At 31.7% G+C, this 20480-nt stretch overlaps 2 protein-coding genes across 5 annotated transcripts; both read left to right on the plus strand.

Moving 5' to 3' along the window:
* The first annotated feature begins 3993 nt into the window (after positions 1-3993).
* On the plus strand, positions 3994-13274 carry LOC100263956 (casein kinase 1-like protein HD16). 2 transcript variants are annotated; one of them, XM_002283310.4, is made up of 16 exons: positions 3994-4730; positions 5670-5798; positions 5913-5986; positions 6129-6198; positions 6274-6329; positions 7299-7370; positions 7531-7625; positions 7740-7806; positions 7906-8035; positions 8125-8343; positions 8439-8581; positions 9594-9768; positions 9867-9957; positions 11631-11788; positions 12470-12658; positions 12954-13274. In XM_002283310.4, exons 1-16 carry the CDS (start codon positions 4314-4316, stop codon positions 13011-13013), a joined length of 2145 nt encoding a protein of 714 aa, XP_002283346.1. In that variant the 5' UTR covers positions 3994-4313; the 3' UTR covers positions 13014-13274. The 2 variants fall into 2 exon arrangements, with proteins under 2 accessions (XP_002283346.1, XP_059593315.1); XM_059737332.1 differs by having other exon boundaries at positions 12470-13274.
* Positions 13275-14871: 1597 nt separating this feature from the next.
* Positions 14872-20393, plus strand: LOC100241679 (protein PHOTOSYSTEM I ASSEMBLY 2, chloroplastic). 3 transcript variants are annotated; one of them, XM_002285630.4, is made up of 6 exons: positions 14873-15033; positions 16481-16581; positions 17899-18058; positions 18658-18750; positions 19276-19406; positions 19961-20393. In XM_002285630.4, exons 1-5 carry the CDS (start codon positions 14967-14969, stop codon positions 19404-19406), a joined length of 552 nt encoding a protein of 183 aa, XP_002285666.1. In that variant the 5' UTR covers positions 14873-14966; the 3' UTR covers positions 19961-20393. The 3 variants fall into 3 exon arrangements, with proteins under 3 accessions (XP_059593316.1, XP_002285666.1, XP_010651342.1); XM_010653040.3 differs by having other exon boundaries at positions 14874-15033; positions 19896-20393; XM_059737333.1 differs by lacking the exons at positions 19276-19406; positions 19961-20393 and having other exon boundaries at positions 14872-15033; positions 18658-19199.
* Positions 20394-20480: the final 87 nt, after the last annotated feature.

A 20480-nucleotide genomic window follows, 5' to 3' on the forward strand; every position in this document is an offset into this window, starting at 1 on the left:
TAGACATCAATGATACTTTTTAAATAAAAATGGTAACTCATTTGTGGTGGTTAGACACATAGTGTTTAATTGTTGTAATATTCACGCATTTCATATTATCTATTCATAACGGTTGACCTTGAACTCTCAATGGGCGGTACTAGGACTGTGTAACTTTTGAGGTGCATAATCGAGGGTCCATAGGTCACAAATTAAGTTATACACTGTTTTGAGGTGTATCAACTAAGTGCTTTAGGAAGGTGCTCTATTTTTGTGTGACGCACTTGAAAGGCACATAATTTCAATCTCTAAACATTTTTATCACTAATAAAATTAAGAGAAATTAATAAAAAATATTAAATACACTTTTAATGAAAAACTATATTTTGTTTTTTGTTTTTTTCTTTATATAAATTTAAAATTTTAACCAATCAAAAGGTAAGAACCATGGTCAAGTTTTTATTTTATATATAAAAAATAAATAAATATTTTAACCAAACAAAAAGTTAAAACAACATCAAGTGTAAAAAGTTAAAATCATGATCATTGATTTTGATTTTCACATAAAAAAATAATATTTTAAAATAATATAATAAAAATATTTTTATTTAATCCATATCAGATTTATAAAATAAATAAATAACTATTTTATTTAAAATGAATATAAAATTTTGATGTCTTAAACTTCTAAATTAAAATCTTATGTCTTATGTATTCATGTTTATATTAAGTCTATTTTCGTTAATTATTTATTATATGTTATTATTTTATATTTAAAATGTTCATAAGTAGTTTAAATCAATAAATATACAAAAGGAAAAAGGGAAATAAAACGGAATTAAAAGATTTTATGGAAGAACGTGTAGTCAATATAATAAAAAAAAAAGACAAAAAAAAAAAAAGTGAGACTTGACTTGAGGGAAATACAAAGAAGGACGAGGGAAAACAAAAAAAGTTGATGCATGCCTGCATCATTTTCTAAATTAATGCATGTTTGCATGGGTCTCCATTCATGTATATTTCAAATTCGTCTTATTACATCGGCTCATGATGAGTATAAAAAATACATAGATTTGTAAAAATAATAAATAAAAAATACGTTTAATAATAATTTTATAAAGTATTTATAATATTTTTTTTATTTAAAATATAAAATTTTTTAAATATTAAAAAAATTATAAACACTTTTTAAAATCATTATCAAATGCTATAAATAAACTTTTTTTTTTTAGCATGAAAATCGTGTTGGTAATTATTGTTGGCTATTGAAATTTGATTAATTTTCTTTCTCTTTGACTTTGGGCTATGAAAAGGGACAAGGAATGGGTTGAGCATCTTCCAAGTCGGTTCAGGCCATAGACAAATCGAGTGTCCACCTAAATTGTCCTATAGATAGCGACCCATTACATAATATTTAACATGACCTTGCCCAACTTCCCAAAAAATATCACCTTGAGGTGACCAAGACATGGACACCACGCAAAAGGGTGGTTTTTTTTTTTTTTTTTTGCCCTTTGGCAAATCATTGATCCCTTGGTATATTCAAGTGAATATTAAATCTTCAAATGGTTGTAAATAATTTAAAATAAAATTAATACATTTAAAAAAAATAAAAAGTGATATCATAAACTCTTCCCTTTAATATGGTTACATTCCTCCATGTAAAGTCTCATTTCTTTATGGCTATCTATTATTATTTTTTGTACTTTCATTCACCTATCAATACTTGATCATATGATTCAAAGGCGTAGATTTAAAGTCTTGGATCATAATTATTTGGTAGTATGATATTTTTTATGTATAAAATTAACATATTTAAGTAGATATAATATGAAAATTTTGGCTTTATTTGATAACTGTTCTCGAAGACAGCTTTGAAAATGATTTTAAAAAAAATTGTTTTATAATGTTTTGTAAAACAAATATAGAACTTGAAATATTTTAACTTATTTTTTATTTTAAAAAAAATAACATTTATGTGATTTTTTTTTTTGCAATTATTTTTTATGTTTGTATAATTATTTTTAAAATAATCATTAAAAAATAAGTGAAAGCAATTAAAAAATATTTTTTAAAAAACATATGTTTTGTTTTAGTTATTTTCTGGTTTTCAAGTATGTTTTCATTTTAAATAACATACGACTATTTTCAAAAACAGTTCCAAACAAACTCCTTTGATTTCATTTCATAAAGGGTCTTTTTGTAATTTTCAATTCAAGGGAACGGAAATAAATAATGATATATTTTAAAAATATATTTTTGTATACTTGTAGCAAATTTAAAATAATGGAGTTGGAATATTCCATTTCAAATTTTTTGCATTGCTTGAAAAAGGGGAAAGCTCAATTAATGCTATATTATATCTTTTTGATATTGTGTCTCGTGAATAAAAACTGATTTTAATCTCTATTACCAAACATGCCTTAGGATATTCAACATTTATTTTTAAATACAATGCACTTGTTTTACTTAAAAGAAATATTCCTTTCTAAAGTGGAAAAAAAAAATCAAATTTATATGGTCTATGGTTATAAAAACATGGAAAGAAAAATAAATCAATGACATATTTGACAAGAGAGAAAAATAAAATTTAAACAAAATAAATTTTAAATGGCTTATATAAGTGTTAGTATATTTATAAAAAAAATTAAAATTTATTTTTTATATTTGAGTTTATAAATAAAATCTTATTATTAAAAATATATATATACATATATATATATATATATATATTAAACACTTAGGTATGTTTGGTAATTGTTTTTTATAACAATTCTATGATTTTTGTAGAAAAAAATATGTTTGAGAACCTTAAATATTTTTAAATATGTTTTAAAAATAATTTTTATATATAGAGATTTAGTTTTAATCATTATACATATTTGTATAATTATTTTTTAAAACAATTAAAAAATGTTTTTTAAAACACTCTATTTTCTATTATTAAGAAGATAAACAAAAAAATAGTTTTTTTATTTTTATGAAAAACTGACGCTTGTTTGGTAATTGATTGATTTTGATAACAATTTGATGTTCTCTATAACAAAAAATAAAAAAAATAGGTTTGATAACCAAAAACTATTTTCTATTTTATTTTATTAAAAATATAAAAACAATGTATTTTCAGATTATATTTTAATTGTTTTATAATAGTTATTTTTAAAAAAAATTATACAATAATGGAGAAGGATTAAAAATAAAATACTTGATATAAAAATTATTTTTAAAATATTAAAAACATGTTAATTTTTTTTAGATTTGTATACAAACATTTATTATACAAAACATAAGAAAATTAATTTTCAAAACTGTTATCATAAACTATTTTTGAAAACAATTACTAAATAAACCCCAAAAAACTATTTTAAAAAACGACTTTCAAACAAATCTTTAATTTTCAAAACCTAACCAAAATAGTTTATAAAACTACAATCTTATATATGAATTAGTCACTAAATGTCCAAAATTATTTTAATAGCTCAACGAAATTACAAAGAAACAATAATTTATGAAAAAGATTAATATTAAAGTAGAGAAAATATTATTCCTTATAAAAAATTATTTTAATTAATATAGAAAAATATTTAATATTTAATAAATAATTAAGAATAAGAGTTTGTTTGATAATAATTTTAAAAAATATTTATAATATTTTAAATTTTTTATCTTTAAAATATTAAAAAAAATTAAAAACATTTTATAAAATTACTACGAGAGTACCTTAATAACATTTCACTTAAAAGTAATAGTATTAATTTTTATTTTACATTTGAAAAGATATTATTTTTGTCATTGATTTTTATTGGTAAGTTTTAATATTTTAAACTATAAATCTTTTTAATATTTTAACATTTCACGTAAAAATATTTTGATATTTTATTTTTAATATCCAATATATTTGTTTTACAAAATAGAAAATAGTTTCCATTTTTTAATTTGAAAGCATGAAAAATGGTACACGTGGCAGAAGCTGGTAATATCTCTGTCTCTCATTTGACCAGACATTGACTTTTAGGTCCCACACCGAACCCAAACCTTTTTCTAGTGCCTCTCTCTCCCCAATTCATCACCTCTCTTTCTTCCCTTGGACGCGTTTCGTTTACCGTTTCTTGAAACCCTAACCCTAGCCCCTAGAATTCAGACCTGTTCTTCACCGATTCTATTAAGTTAACCACAATTTCGGCTTTATTAGGAGTACGATTTGGGTCGGATTAGGGGTTTTTTGGGAGGATCGGTAGGTGTCGATCAAGCGATGGAGAGGGTTGGAGAGCTTCGTTGTTGACGAAGATAATGGTCGATTCGGCACGGTTCTGCTTGAATTGTATGGGCGAAGAATGCCGGAGCTGCGGAGAGGTGTACGACGTGGCCGTGATCCGATAGACCAGCGGGCGAAGCGATCGGAGCACTTGGTTGGGAACTACATACGGACCCGTGCCGCCGTTGCTAAGGCAAGGGCAGTGGAGGCGGCGGCAGCAGGGAAGGGGAAGGCAGTGGTAGTGGAGGCGCCGCGGGTAGCGAGGAGGAGGCAGAGGAAGGGGCAGGTGATTGTGATATCGGAGGGGCAGGGTGGTTCGGAAAAGGAGAGGTCGGAGAAGCCCGCGGAAGAAGAAGAGGGTGGGCTTTTGGGGGATAAGGAAGGGGGAGGAGGGGTTGGGAAGAAAGAAATGATGGGAGATGACAGTGGGGGCTTGAGCGCAAATAAAGCTACTGGGCAGGAGGAGGAAGGTAGCACCGCCCCGTTCCCAGAGAGGGTAAGCCCGAATTTTCTTTATTGTATTCTTATAATCGTTGAATTGTTGTTCTCATCAAATGGTTGATGTTCATAAGAATGAATAATATCTCTTTAAGGGAGTCCAGAAATTTTACGAAGAGAAAGCCAAGGTTTAAATAAACTCTGTTCCACGTACACATGCACACATTATCAAATTGTTCTTTTTGTTGATTGGATTAGTGTTTATAAATTATGAGTTCTTGTTTCTATGTTGGTTTTGCATAAAATTTACTTTGAAATTTGAATGAAGGAATGGGTGGGTGGATGGCCCATATCCGGACGTGGTATACCCATGGCAAGAGCAATGATGAATAGGTTAAGGGAGTATAGAAAATTTCTTAAAGAAGAAAACTCAAGTGGAACTTCTGTATTAAGATGTTTAGATATAAATAACTCTGACTGATGGCGCACCTTCACTTGTAAAACATTCTGCTACAAGTTTTGAGTATGTGTGCAGCGGCTTCTTGCAAAACATTGAAGATTTAGTTCATTTCCAGTGCATCCTCATGGAAGATTGTACATGGGGACTGTATTATTTTCCTTTCCTTATGTATACATCAATTGGTGGAATGAGGAGCACCCTTTATATGCCTTTATGCAGGGCATACGTTTAGGTTATTCTATCTGATCTTCATTGTTATTTAAGGCATTAATTTTGAGAATGGTTGCATGGAATTGGAGTTCTCCTTTCAAGTTCATGATTCAGTTATTTTTTATACCCACTGGATTTGGAATTAAATTTAAATTCCATAGTCCTTGAATTTATGGAAATGATAATGCAGCAGAAGCATGATTTTTTGAATTCTAAATCAAATTGTTTCTCTAAACAAGACACAGTTTAATTAAATTGTGATTTATTTGTGGTATCTTTTTGGTTCATTCTATTTTTTGGTAGTTCTTATTTTGGATTTATTTTCAGGTTCAAGTAGGGGGATCACCTGTATATAAAATTGAAAGGAAGTTGGGTAAGGGTGGTTTTGGTCAAGTGTTTGTTGGTCGCCGTGTTACAGGTGGAAATGAACGCACAAGTGGTCCTAGTGCTACGGAGGTAACCTAGTCCCAGCTTTCTTACTGACTAATAAAATTGTGTATCCGAATTAGGATTAGTGTTATTAAAAGTAATCATATTATGACTTCATTCTTCTTATTGTGTTTTTATCAGGTAGCTTTGAAATTCGAGCACAGAAACAGCAAAGGCTGCAACTATGGCCCTCCATATGAGTGGCAGGTGTACAAGTATGTCTGAGGTTTCTTTTCAAACAGGATATGATTATTTGCAATCTTTATTTCTTTCAAAGAATGAGAGTCTTTGTCAAATCACCCAAACCCTACATTTACAATTTCTATTTAAAAATTTGTTTTGGTTATTGTTAAACAGCACTCTGGGTGGCAGTCATGGAGTGCCTAGAGTACACTATAAAGGAAAGCAAGGAGACTATTATGTGATGGTATGATCCACAGCAATGTGTCTTTTGTTTTTTATATCTTTATGTATTGGTCTAACATTTTTTATATGTTCAAAGGTTATGGACATGCTAGGGCCTAGCTTATGGGATGTCTGGAATTCTTCAGGGCAAGCGTGAGTATCCCACTTTTACATGATTTGATATGTGATTTTGTCGTCGTTACTTTCTGCTGAATTGAAAATTCGATATGTTTCTGAGCTTGGTTACTAGTTTTAAAAATGTTCTTGAGGCTTGAACTGTTGTCTCTTTGAGACAAACCTCATGGGAGACATCTTGAGTACAGATTTTGGGCTTGAGTCACTAGAGGCTTATGCCTACAGGCATGAGGCACTCATGTGAAGACTTCCTGAGAAGTAGTTGTAACTGTAAGGCTCCTGCTTCAAAAATGATGCATGCCAGAGCCAGATGCCTTTTGCTACTCTCCTTGTGTATAAAGTGTGTAATTTCTATCCTGAAAAGATGGAAGAGTTTGTTGTAATCAGAAAAATTCATTCTAATTTGAAGTTTTAGATATTAATGATTGGCTCAAGGTTTGTCCTGGATAGATTCTTAATTCCTTTTAGGAAGCAAGAAAAATTCTCCTTTTTTAATATTTGAGCTTTCAAAATTTTGTTTAAATGTACGGCATTAGTGCATTTTGTGGTAAGCTTGTGGTTGATAAAGATTGAAGTGAAATAAAAACAAAAAAACTCAAAAGAAAATAAAATACCCTATAAGCAGTTAATCATAATTTAATAAAATGATTTTATGAAATTAAGATGCTATGGGCATTGATATTCACAACATTTCTTGCAAAGCCATTTGCAAAATCTTGGTTTTTATTCTTACATATACTTGTGGGACATAAGATGGCATATTCACTTTTTCTTGGATTGATTTCAATTGTCTTATTTGAGAAGAAAACTCTGTTTGCCCAGGATCACATTTCCTTTGGAGCATCTGTATTTACTTAAGAAAAATCTTGATACAAACCTGGAGATTTTCCTTTTTCTGTGAATCATATTCTATATTTGCTGAACATTTGATATGTGATCTGCTTTCATTTATTCACATATTCATATCTTGATTTGATATATTCACAGGATGTCTTCAGAAATGGTAGCTTGTATTGCAGTTGAGTCTTTATCAATCCTAGAGAAGATGCACTCAAGAGGGTACCCTTTTATCATTTTTTTTTTGAATTTTTTAATATTGATATTTTCAATTGTCTTCTGAAGCTTTTAACAGGATAGAAATTGTCTTCCATCAATTTCATTTTCCTGTATACTTTGATTCCTTTGTCCATTCTTTCTCATTATGCCTCTATGGTTATAGTTATGTGCATGGAGATGTAAAACCGGAAAACTTTTTACTGGGCCAGCCATCTACAACGCAAGAGAAGAAGTTGTTTCTTGTTGACCTTGGATTAGGTAAGTTAATTTTTTAGAGCCTTTTCAAGTTTATCCTTTTATGCTGCCTATAAAAAAAGGTTTATCCTTTTATGCTTTTTATATTTTTGTTATCATCAATTCATAATGTTGCAGCAACAAAGTGGAGGGACAGTGCTAATGGGCAGCATGTTGAATATGATCAGCGGCCTGATATGTTTAGGTGAATTGATGTTGTGTTTGTGGGCCATGCTTTGTGATTTTTGAACTTATTTTTTTTAATCCTTCATTCTTGATTATTTTTACTGTTTGCTTCATCCAGGGGAACTGTGAGATATGCTAGTGTTCATGCTCACTTGGGAAGAACTGCCAGCAGAAGAGACGATCTAGAGTCTCTTGCATATACACTCATCTTCCTTCATCGTGGCAGGTTACCCTGGCAAGGCTATCAGGTATATGTTCAAAAGCCTATTTAACTGCGCTTGTCTCTAGTAGTTAAGTATTCAACTTATGTGTGTGCATCCACTTATTTTCCTGTTAGGGCGACAATAAGTCCTTCCTAGTTTGCAAGAAAAAGATGGCAACTTCTCCTGAAATGCTTTGTTGCTTCTGCCCTACACCTCTTAAACAATTTCTTGAGATTGTTGTGAACATGAAATTTGATGAAGAGCCAAACTACTCCAAGCTAATATCTCTGTTTGAGGGATTAATTGGACCTAATCCAGCTATAAGGCCAATAAACACTGATGGTGCTCAGAAGGTAATTAAACCCTGATTACAGTGAATGTATGAACTTGATCTTCCTTTCTTGGGTGCTCATTAGGGATTTGTTCTCATTATTGTAATTGTTGCTAGATTATCTATCAAGTTGGTCAAAAACGGGGTAGGTTGAATGTTGAGGAAGAAGAAGATGGGCAACCCAAGAAAAAGGTTCGATTGGGAATTCCTGCTACCCAGTGGATTTCAGTATACAATGCTAGGCTACCGATGAAACAGAGGTGAGCTGTCTTGTGCTTCATTACTTTGTACTTCTTTCATACATCCTGCATGTTTTATTTCTTCCACATGGGTAATTATCAGGAGATAATCAGGAAGGATTTGATATTAGATATAATGGGATTATTTGTTAATGTTCTGTTAAATAAGGTTTAAGTAGTTGCTATGAATAAATGTTGCTATGTGTTTATGGTCCCCCTTTTGCATGAACAGTACTTCTACCATTATGCTTATATAGAAATTCGAGTTTCTTCTATTTTGAGCAAGCAGTTTGAAAGTTATTTTATCTCTGCTCTTTTTTAGTCTTTATCTCGTCATTATGGCACTTTTGAGACCGACTATATTACACTATGTTGCATGTGGACAAAATAATCTTTTAGCAGACTTGCTGTCATTTTGGCTCGGATTGTTGTTTTGTTGTACTCTCTTGTCATTCCACCTTGTCTGTGTCAACACCTTCATCTAAACTGTGGTTCTGGTTGGTTTTCAAACTGCCAAACGTCTTCTACCATAAAGCATGACTGAACTGCAAAATTATCCTCTAGTTCAATAGATTTATGTCAATCAGATGGCATCCTGAAATTGCTCCCCCAGGTCATCTATTCCTGTATAATGTATGGGTAAAATCCTCTTCCATCATTCTGCCCTTACTCATTTCAACACTCTTAGTTTCGTTAAACTTATAATTCTGATTGTAGTTTTACCTTTTAATTCTAAAGCATATCTTTATTATTACTAATTTAGCATTTACTTCGATCTTTATTTTCTTTCATTAAAATGTTGCCATCAAAGGTATCATACACCTTAGGATCTTTTTTTATATACATCTCTTCCCTTTATCCATAATTCAGTTGTATAGTATAGTTTTAATGTAGAACCCCTAATGTAAAGCCTGTAGTGATTGTACTTTCACCAGTTTAAGTGAATGGAATAAATGGATAAACAATAACTGAAATGATAACTGTTATCTTTTCTTATGATGCTTAATGTCTTGCTCATTTGTTTGGAAATTAGGTATCATTACAATGTTGCTGATGGAAGATTGGCACAACATGTGGACAGAGGAAATGCAGATGGTCTGCTTATAAGTTGTGTTGCATCTTGCTCAAATCTGTGGGCACTTATTATGGATGCTGGAACTGGTTTCACACACCAAGTTTATGAACTGTCACCTTTCTTCTTACACAAGGTGATATTCTGGTGTCCATAGTTTTTTATTTTTTAATTAGTTAATTTTAATAATAATAATAATAATAATAATTTAGGATCATTTTTCTGACATACCAGGAATGGATTATGGAACAATGGGAGAGGAACTTTTATATCAGTTCCATTGCTGGTGCTAACAATGGAAGTTCCCTTGTTGTGATGTCCAAAGGTTGGTCTTTATTTGTTTACTTTGTGATTGGATGGATTAACCTCTATTGTTTTCAATTATAAAAAAACATAATTTAGATTATTCTTGCTAGAATTTTTAGAAGGGACGTTTTTGGAAATAGACATATTTGTGCTTCTTATTCTTGAATTTTCAACATGTTCAATGTTTGGTAGTAGCCTCATATTTTGTTAAATTTGTAAGAATAAAATTTAGGTCTGGAAATATTCTCATAATTTTTTGTTTACTTGTTAAAATGTGAAATGAGACTGAGGGTTACATGTTGAGTTGATGCTTCATTCTGCAAGAATCATGATGAATGATGCTCTATCTTGAGATTTGCCCCACTTTCTGGGCCGGAAGATATTTATTTTTCTGAATGAGTGGGATTAATATCTTCATCGATCGTGTTCATATGTTATAATTTTTATCCTTCTGTTTGTAGGTAAAATAGTATTATTGATGGAAAACCAAGTGTTGTATGGCATGTAGAACTGAAAATACTGCATTTAGTGTTCACAGGGTAGAAACTAAGAACAATTACATTTGAAATGATATTGTTATTTGGCCCAAAATAATAGTTTCATTTGGACCAATAAAAACTTATGGAGGAAGTAGGCGATTTTATTTACTGTTGAACTCTCTACCTGGAGTCTTCCATTCTCTAGAACCTTTAAATACACTCTCTACTGGATACTCTTTAGGTCGGCCATGCATTTAATTTTGTACCATTTCAGAACCCAATTTTGATGGGAGTGTCAACAAGTAAACAAACTCATGGTCTGTTCCTTATGTGGAAAGGCGCTCATGTAGAAAGTTCTTTCTATTGATAAATTATGAGCATGTTTGCAAGGATCAGTGATATTGATCAAATGCATGTGCGCTCGCTGGGTGGGGACTGTATGCTATTTTTATTCTTTCATTTTGTGTTCCTATAGTGATGAAAATAAGGGCCTATCCGTGAAGCTTAGAAAATTGATGAGCATAGTCTGGTAGTTTTTGGCAGACTTTCTGTATAGGGAGGTTTATTTTTTAGCTTTTTGGGAGCTGTAATATAAAGCTCTGAGTTTCAAAGTTAATGTTGAGCTGATTTTGTCTTGTATTGGTCAGCCAGGATCTTTGTGGACCTGACCGGTCAACTTCCTGCAACTCCTAAACAGTTCTGAATTTGAACATTTGTTAACATAGGAATAGTCCTTTCTGCTTGATGCATAAGCATTGTGATTGGGCAATTGAAACATTAGCATTGTGATTGGGCAATTGAAACATTAGCATTGTGATTAGGCAGTTGAGAAATTCTCCTATTGCTATTATGAGCTAGACATTAGCCTGCATTTTCCCTTGCTGAAGCTCTTCATTTTTGGGAATCTTAACTGATGCTGCTTAGTTGTTAATGTTGATCAAATGTTTATTTTTTTGCATTAATTAAATTTGGATATTTGACTAGTGTTATTTGGTCAGTTACTGTGTATTTTTGGTGCCTTATGCTTTGTTTTGGTTTTCATTTTGTTAACAAAGCTCGTCTTTTGGTCCTGTGTGATTTTCTGCATTAATGGATGCTTGCCATTCTTATGCTACCTATTTACATGAAGACACTGATTATGAGTCCCCAGTTGCTAATTTATGGTAGTTATTTTCAGCCACTTTATCATTTGACCATAACCAAATATCTGCAGGCACACAATATACTCAACAGTCTTACAAAGTAAGCGACTCCTTTCCCTTTAAATGGATAAACAAGAAGTGGAGAGAAGGATTCCATGTAACTTCCATGGCAACTGCTGGAAGCCGATGGGGGGTAGTCATGTCTCGCAATGCTGGCTTTAGTGATCAGGTTGGGCTTTATTACATGTCTTATTTTCCACATTTTCCCCTTTGATTCTCAGAACGGAGCAACCTATCTTGAAGTTGCACTGGTCTGCCTGGTCCACCAATCCTTTCAAAAAGTCACCTCATTAGTTGACCATTGAAAACCACCAATTTTTTTTTTCACATCTATGGGTTCTCTAGTCATTGGCTTCTATTAGTGTTTATGAAATTTGCTATAGTTTTGTTTTTGTTAGGTGTGGATAAATGGTGGTTTTTTATTTCTGTGAATAGTTAAATTCCCAAATGGAGACTAAGTAATAACCTTTGAGGAATTAGTAACCCTGAACTTCCTGATTTCGTATTGATTCAAATTGTGTTTTTTTTTACTCTCAAAGTGCAATCTTATTTTGTACTAAATCTGTTTGTATAAAGCTTTGACACAATTATTTGGTGCTTTTATCTGTATGAGGTTGTTAAACTCACATTATCAGGATTGCATGAAATGAACCATTGTTTAAATGGTCAGAGCTTATGATTTCTAATGTGAGACCAGTTGCCTCTGGTCCTAAATGGTGAATTGACTATGAAATTCCATGTCTTCTGATATCTGTTTTATCATTTAACTATGGTTGCAGTTCATTATAATGGTTTTAGAGTTTTGGTTTTGATTGTTTCTCTTTCTCTAACTTGTCAATGACGTTCATAGGTTGTGGAGCTTGATTTTCTCTATCCAAGTGAGGGCATCCACAGAAGGTGGGACAGTGGTTATCGAATAACATCAACGGCTGCAACTTGGGATCAATCTGCACTCATCTTGAGTGTGCCCAAGCGCAAACCTGGTGATGAAACTCAGGAAACTCTTAGGACATCCCAGTTTCCAAGTACACATGTTAAGGTAAACGATAAATGGATACACACGCTACAAAACATATTCATTCCTGACTTGTATGTACGTCATTACAAAAGAGAAGAGTCCATGTCTGCTATAGAAACAGTAATCCTTTCTTTCTGGCATTTTGAATTGCTTTAGTCTCACACCTTTTTGTTACCATAGTGCAAGAATAACCTAACAATGATATGGCACAGGCGTAATAGGGTAGAGTAGCAATCTATTTAAACATTTCAATGAATAGCTAATATTGTTTTAACTTCTTGGGAAATGAATCTCTCAAATTTGATTTTACGTGCAGGAAAAATGGGCAAAGAATCTCTATCTTGCCTGCGTGTGCTATGGACGAACTGTATCTTGATTATCCCCTAAACTGCTCAGAAAGGAAGAAACTGTGCCGCAGACTCTCCCTTCTTTCCATTGTCTGTTTCCTTCATGTTAATTGTAAAAATTGGTGGGTGAGAGCTATCTGTTTAGGCATTAGAATCTTGCTCCCATGTATGATAAACTATTTTTATGACAGCGTTTTTTTTGTTGTTGGCCCTTACTCTCCAGCCTTAGATGCTGCCATTTGTAGAAGAAGGCTTTTGTTTTTATAATTGCAATTTAAAATTGATGGATAGTCGGATGTATTTTGTAGCTTTTTTTTTGTTTGGTGGTTGGGATTTTCCAGGTTTTACATGAAGGCAGCTGATATCAATGAGCTCATGTTTGACAAATCTAAGGTTAGCCAGCTCTAACTTCTAACAACTTGCAGGTGCGTTTGCATTGTTGAGATGGATCGAATTGGTTAAATTTAGGGTCTAATGACCTGGTTTTTGGGTTTCTTTGCTGTTGGTAGATGCTTGCTGGACATGCATAGGCTTCACACACAACCACTTGTCCATGTTTTAGGGTAAGACCTGCATATTTGGGTAGCAAAACCCTTATCAGATCTGATCCGTATTCGGTAATACCTGACCTTCCATTTGATTTCTGAGAAAATTGAGGAAACACACAACTGGTTCAAATGGTCTAATATCTATCTGTTAATGAGATTCAAAGTCGTCATCTCTTTTCTTTTCTTCTTTCAATGTTTCTCCTAAAAAATAAACAAGGAAGAATTCCCACGTCTAATATTAGAAGGATATAAAATGGTATTTATTGCATTAAGAATGCAAATAATTTTTAAAACTGTTCAAATAAAGGGAGATATTAAAATTTTTGTACTACAAATCTTCAAAATAAAGTAATTTCTTACTTTTTATGCTTTAATTATTATATTTTACAATTTTCTAATAATTCTAAATTTCTTCATTTGCACAAGAAATAAAGAATGATTCACAATATACCAGATAATTTTAAAGATTAAGATTGCGATTGATAATGATTTTAAGAAGTGTTTTTATCCAATATAATATTTAAAATTTTCTATCTTTCAAAGTATTAAAACTAATTACCAAAGCTTTCTAAGCCATCCAAATCTAATTGAAGTATTGAAAATAATTGTAAAAGGATTAGAGAGTTATTTGAAATATAAGGTCGGACCATGTTTTCTGAAATTTGTTTTTAGAAACTGTTTTTTATTTTTTAACTTAAAAACAGTTTTTAAAAACAAGTTTTAGAAATCATAATCAAACGGGTTTATATATTCCTTTTGTTTTTAAAAATTGATGAAAACAACTTTTATTTGTTCTTTAAAAATTGTTTTTTATTTCACTTTACTTTTAAAAATTGTTTTAAGAGAACAATAACCAAATAATGTTAAAAAATTTTAAAAATAGTTTTATGTTTTTAAAAACATAAAACTATTTTTAAATCACACAGAAAAACAGATTCATGACTTTAATAATTTTTTTATTTTTATCTCATATCTAACATTTTTTTGAATAAAAAAATTAAAATAAAAAAGTCAAAACGAGGTTATGTCTGTAATTTTCAATACATGGAGGTTGTTTTACGAAATGTGAGTATTATAAAGCTTTTAGACGGGGTTGGAAGAAAAAGAAATGATTATTCGATTAGAAGGGATAATACAAATGTATATTCGAAAAAATGATTTCTCAAATTTTAAAATTATTAAATAAAATATTTTGAAGAAAAATGCCCTTTAATCATTTCTTAATCCTTATCGCATGTTAATTATTTTTTGGATAAAAATGTTAAAATAAAATTACGCATCCAAGTTATTTTTTCCAAATATGGGGTCAAAAGGCCAAAGATAGGGGAACACTACAACACAGCATTTTGATCACGGAGAGGAGACAAAACGCTGCGTTTTAACAGCTCTTGCTCTCAGGATTATCTTCATTCCACGAGTGCGGGAGAAGAGAGAATGGCTACTCAGTTCTCATCTCCCCTAACACTCTCTGCAATTCCTTCCAAAATCTCCAAATTCCACCGTCAGTTCTCTCTCTCTCTCTGTATATATTTTTACATGAATATTTCTCATTTCTGTAGAATACTGTTGATTGCAATTCTGATTTTTTTTTTTTTCATGTTTGGTTAATGTATGAATGAAAGATGGAAACCCATTTCGGGGTACTCAGATTTGGTATTTGTATGGAGGAAATGCCACTCCTTAATCCATAGTATCAGGCCTTGAATTTATATTACAAATAATAATTCTTCTCTAGTTTTTCTCTAGCTTTGAAACAGTGGGTGGTTTTAATTTTTGAAAATTTTCATTAATTCAGATGGAAATTATATGCTGATTATTCTGGAATTTGGATGAAATTCACCTGAATAATTAGGGAATTTAAGTTTTGGAGTGAACTAATTGATCTCAAAATTTGTATAGATTACTAAAGATGGGTTCTGCTGATACCCATGGGTAGTTGTCAGGTTAATTTCACATAATTTCCTGAGTTTTTGTCTGAAGTTTGGTTGAGTCAATGAGATGGAGCTATCCCTCTTCTTCACTCCCTGTTCAATTTATGAAAAATTGGTAAAATTTTTCCTGGTTTTAGTTTTAGGTTCAATTGGATTCAGTTCTTATATGTTTATGAACTCGATAAACTTGAACCTTTGTCATCTAAGGCTGGCCATTTCAGAAACCATACATTTGAGTTTTGTTTGGACTAAAACATGTTATGTCCTGTTTGTGCTTGGTTGGAGATCCTTTTTAAAATTAGTTTTATGTTTTAAAGAAGAGAAAATAGTTTTCTAACTTCAAAAACACGTTTGGTAATTTTGAGTTGAAAATACTTTTTTGAGAATTTGTTATAAAAAATAATTTTTGAGAATAAATTTAAGGTATTTTCAGGTGTTTTTTGTGGAATGTTTTCAGAAACAATTAGAAACACACAGAATAGGCTAGAAATTTTTGGCATGATATGTTGGTGCATTGTATCTTCGGAAAATAAGTCAACACAATCTTTTTTCATATTTAAATTTTCAAACGGAATTTTGTTATAGAAAACAACTGATAATTGTTTGTTTTTGAGAACTGGTCTCAAAAATTGGATTTTTAGAATTGTTTTAGAAAATGTTGCCAAACAGGTCCTAAATTGCATAATGGTGCTTTCTGATTCTCTATAAACTTCCATTGCTGATGATAGAGCAAATTCAGGAAATGGAAAAAAACAATAAGGAAAATCGATATGGTTTCATAGAATTAAATTGCTCTGTACCATCATTTTTGAGGATGGTTTCGTAAAACTGCCATGTCTAGGATGAATTGATCTCAATTTGGTAGCATGTCTTGAATGCATTTTCAACCTCTGCTCTTATATACTTCAGTGTATCTTTTCACCCATGGCTGCTTTGCACAGTGGATTAGTGTATTAGGCTAATGATTCTTGAAGCTGGGAAGGGTTTTCACCATTTTTCCTTTCTAAAAATTGCCAGATAACTCGAAATCAGTTGGAATTCATTTCAGATGCAGTTTAGAAAATGAGAGCCACACTCAAGGAGTTTCAGACCACTCAGCAGAACCCATCAAGGCAAAGGTTTCTTGTTCATCATATCTAGTTTTTAATACTTCCATATTTGCTTTAAGTCATTCCATAAAAGTTCTGTTGCTTTAGGCTATGCTTGGTGCCTAGAAAGTTTAGAGAAAATAAAATAGAGGGGAAAAGTAGAAAGAAATTAAAATGTGATAAAAAGTTGTCTTGTTTGTTTCTCCTTAGAAAAGTTGAGGGAAAGAAAATTAAATTGTCGAGCAATGTATTCTCCCTTAACTTTTTGCATATTTTTTTTAAAGAAAAATGGGAAGGAAAATCTTTTTGCATTTTTGGAAAGTACCAAAGAAAGAAAAAAAATGATAAGGAAAATTATTTGTATGTTTGGTTTACCATGGAAAATACAAAAAAAATAAAAAAATCAAATATAGTTAAGATTAGTTAAGAATTTATGGATTTTCAAATTATTTAATCTTTATATAGAAGAGGAAAAATAAGTGAAATGAGTTTTAAGAAAAATACAAAAATAATTTATTGAAGTTTCAATCTAATTTTCATTTTTCTTTACTTATTATTTATTAAGTTTAAATCTATTTTTCATTTTCCTTTCTTTTTTCTTTTCTTATGTTTTTCTTCTTTATTTTCTTTTCTTGACATTTTCCTTCAAATTTTCTAAGAACCAAACATGGGGCAAGTTTTTTTTCTCCTTACTTTTTTCATGGTATCCAAACATAGGAAAATAATATTTTATTAGCATTTTTTAACTTCCCTTAGTATTTTTCAAGAACCAAACATAGCTTTAAGAAGAACATGGCTTGCTTAAGAGGAAGAAAAGAAGTGGTGCTTATTGTTGATAGCTTTGATGTTATAGACATGTACTAGGTGGTGAAGGTAGCATATTCCTTATCCTTTTCTATGATGTCCAAACATAAGAAATTATTTTCCTTGGCATTTATTTTCCTTTCCTTAATACTTTCAAAGAACCAAACATGACCTTTGGAAAAAAAAAAAGGGGGCCTGCATAATGGCATGTTGTATACATCTTGCTACATTCATGTGCTAGGTATCACCATTCAATTGACTGTGATAACTGTGATTGCTAATATAGTTCGTTTTTTCAATAGAATCATCTGCTAAAATTTTCCCATTATGCTAAACTGCTAATGGATTGCCCATCTCTTGTTAACAAAGATTAATCATCTATAAGATGGTTATGACTTTAGTTATCTGATGGTCAAGGCAACACATTTTTTTAATCGCATAGAGTGGCACAGAGTTCGTTTTTATCTGGCTAGAAGCATTAGGCATTGCTATTATCAGTGATCTCAAAATTTAATACAGGTTAATATTTTCTTTTCCTGACAGGGATCTCCAGCATTAATCTCACGGCGTTCATGTCTTACATGTTTATGTACAACTATGGTTTTGATAAACACTTCTGGCAGTTCTGCCACCATACAAAATGCCATGGATGCAAAAGAAAAACCTGTATGTCGGAACTGTGGTGGCAGTGGTGTTATTCTTTGTAAGTATAATTTTTGTTTTTGTTACAAAAAAAGAAATACACCATAAGCCTAAGTCCTAATAACTTAAATTTTTAGAAAAATTCGTTGTTTAACATGGTATTGGAGTCTTGTTTGATGGACATGTTTGTCTTTCAACATGTGGAGGAAAATTTAAGCTTTGCTTTTAGGAGAATTGGTTGTTGAATAAATTTTATTTCACATTCCTTTTGTTTTCTAGGCATATGAACTCTAATATATACATGCATATATACGGGCATCTTTTCTTTCGAAAATCTGAAAACTGTTGTTTTCCTTTGTGAAATTTTGTTTCCTCTTACCAATAGTTGTTATCCAGTTATATATCTGGTTTCTGGGTACTTAACCGTTGTACGAACCATATGCTCTGACAAGGTCCTTTTGAAGCATAGTATAATGGAGATAGAAGAAACTACTTGGAAGCAATGTTTTTATTTATTATTATTAACATGATAATATTTCCTTTCTCTCTCCATGGCATATTACCTACTTGTCATGGACTTCGGTGTTTCCTAAACAACCTATGCAACACTTTTAAGCAACACATGGAATAATGCTGTTTATTGATTTGCTTTTCATTTAGGTGATATGTGTGGTGGTACGGGAAAATGGAAAGCTCTCAACAGAAAACGGGCTAAAGATGTTTACGAGTTTACTGAATGCCCAAATTGTTATGGTATTTACTTCCATTCATATTCCTATATTTCTTTTATTTGTTGCTATCTGATGAAGCAGGCATTTCTTTGTCTATATATATATATATATATCTCAGTGGCTCTTCTGAACTCCATAGATCTACAGATGATACTTTATTGATTGCCTGATAACTGCCTTGGGGGACAATTTTGTTTCAAATGGAAACGAGAACATTCCATATTGTTTCCCATAGCCTTTTCAAGGCATGAATCATCCTTTGGTATTCAGTCAGTTACAGAAGAAGATCAGTCACCATGAATGATAATAGAAAGTTGAAATTTCGTTTCATACTGGTCCTTGTGTTTCTATTCATTTAACAAGATAGATGTTTTGGTGGAAGCTAGTATGGTATCTTTCCTCCTTGTCAATCTTATTCAGATATTGAATCTCTATAAATTTTTATATGACTAGTTGCATGAGCTTCTTCTATTTCAAATTGTCTTCCTGACTGATGCATAAATGAATTCTTCCAAGATGTCTGATCTCTAGTTCTTGTTCTGGGCAGGCCGGGGGAAACTTGTCTGCCCTGTTTGTTTAGGGACCGGTTTACCAAATAACAAAGGCCTGCTTAGAAGGCCTGATGCTCGGCAGTTACTTGACAAGATGTATAACGGCCGGCTATTGCCAAACTCTTAAGTAAGCCCTCTCCAATATTCCCATTTTCTGTCACAATTCCACTGTGAATGTAGTGTACTCTATTTTGTTATGTATATCTCATTGAGCCATCAAAGATACTTGTTTAGACAATTATGGGTTCATTTGGCAACTGCTTTTAAAACTAGTTTTATAATTTTTTGTAACAAAAACAGTTTTCCAAATTGAATACTATGCTGATTTTGAACTGAAAACTGTTTTTTGAAATTTTGTTCTCAAAATTGGATGATTTCTGAAAACAAATTGAAGGTATTTTCACTTTAATGTAACCTCAACCCTAACCCTGACTCTGCCTCATCGTCATCATCATATTTTTCTCTGTTATTTTATCAGAATCGAGTTGTTAAATAGAGTTTTGTTTCTGAAAACAATGAAGAATTATTTTTAAGAGCTATTCTCAAAAATTGGTTTTTGAGAACCGTTTTGGAAACATTGTCAAAATAGACCTTATATGATGTATTGCTGCCATAGGGCTGCCCTCTACATAACCTACCAGTTCAGCGGACGTGATTCCTTTTACTTCAACATTTGAACAGATGCAGTTAGAGGCCGTTGGATTGTGATAGTACACTTCAATGGGATGGCTAAAGAGGAGGCTCAGCCAGGGGAAAAGAGGCTCGGATAAGAAGAGGTGGTACTAACTGTTACACTACAGATATGATGCATATGAGAGGTTTCTCTCTCCATAGAGTAGCCATCAAATTGGCCTCAGCAGAAAAAACTGATCAGATTCCGATCAAGATTAGCTCGTTTGAATGCTGGGAAACGAGATCGCAGTAGTATTGTCAAAACTAGTCGACTTCTGGGTTTCTGGGTGAAGTAGTTTTGAGTACTTTGATTATTGTAAGACAATCCCTGAAGAGTGAGTAGGCTTGGTAGTTCCATTGGAAAATGGAACCATTTCATCTTGTTTTGCATCTGAAATATAACATGATATACTTTTAAATGCATTTGTCTTTTGAGGCTTAATGCGTTGGTTCCTTAGTTAAAAACTTAAAAACTATTCTCAAAAACTATCTTTTAAAATGGTTTTCGATAATATTCTCGAGCATGCCC

The sequence above is a fragment of the Vitis vinifera genome, chromosome 6 (assembly GCF_030704535.1).
Source record: "Vitis vinifera cultivar Pinot Noir 40024 chromosome 6, ASM3070453v1".
Taxonomy (NCBI): domain Eukaryota; kingdom Viridiplantae; phylum Streptophyta; class Magnoliopsida; order Vitales; family Vitaceae; genus Vitis; species Vitis vinifera.

Coding starts and splice junctions, on each gene's coding strand:
- LOC100263956 (XM_059737332.1), top strand. CDS start 4,314: ATGCCGGAGCTGCGGAGAGGTGTACGACGTGGCCGTGATCCGATAGAC. Junction 9,769..9,866: donor CACCTTTCTTCTTACACAAG/GTGATATTCTGG, acceptor CTGACATACCAG/GAATGGATTATGGAACAATG. Junction 9,958..11,630: donor CCTTGTTGTGATGTCCAAAG/GTTGGTCTTTAT, acceptor AAATATCTGCAG/GCACACAATATACTCAACAG.
- LOC100241679 (XM_059737333.1), top strand. CDS start 14,967: ATGGCTACTCAGTTCTCATCTCCCCTAACACTCTCTGCAATTCCTTCC. Junction 15,034..16,480: donor CAAAATCTCCAAATTCCACC/GTCAGTTCTCTC, acceptor AAAAATTGCCAG/ATAACTCGAAATCAGTTGGA. Junction 16,582..17,898: donor CAGAACCCATCAAGGCAAAG/GTTTCTTGTTCA, acceptor TTTTCCTGACAG/GGATCTCCAGCATTAATCTC.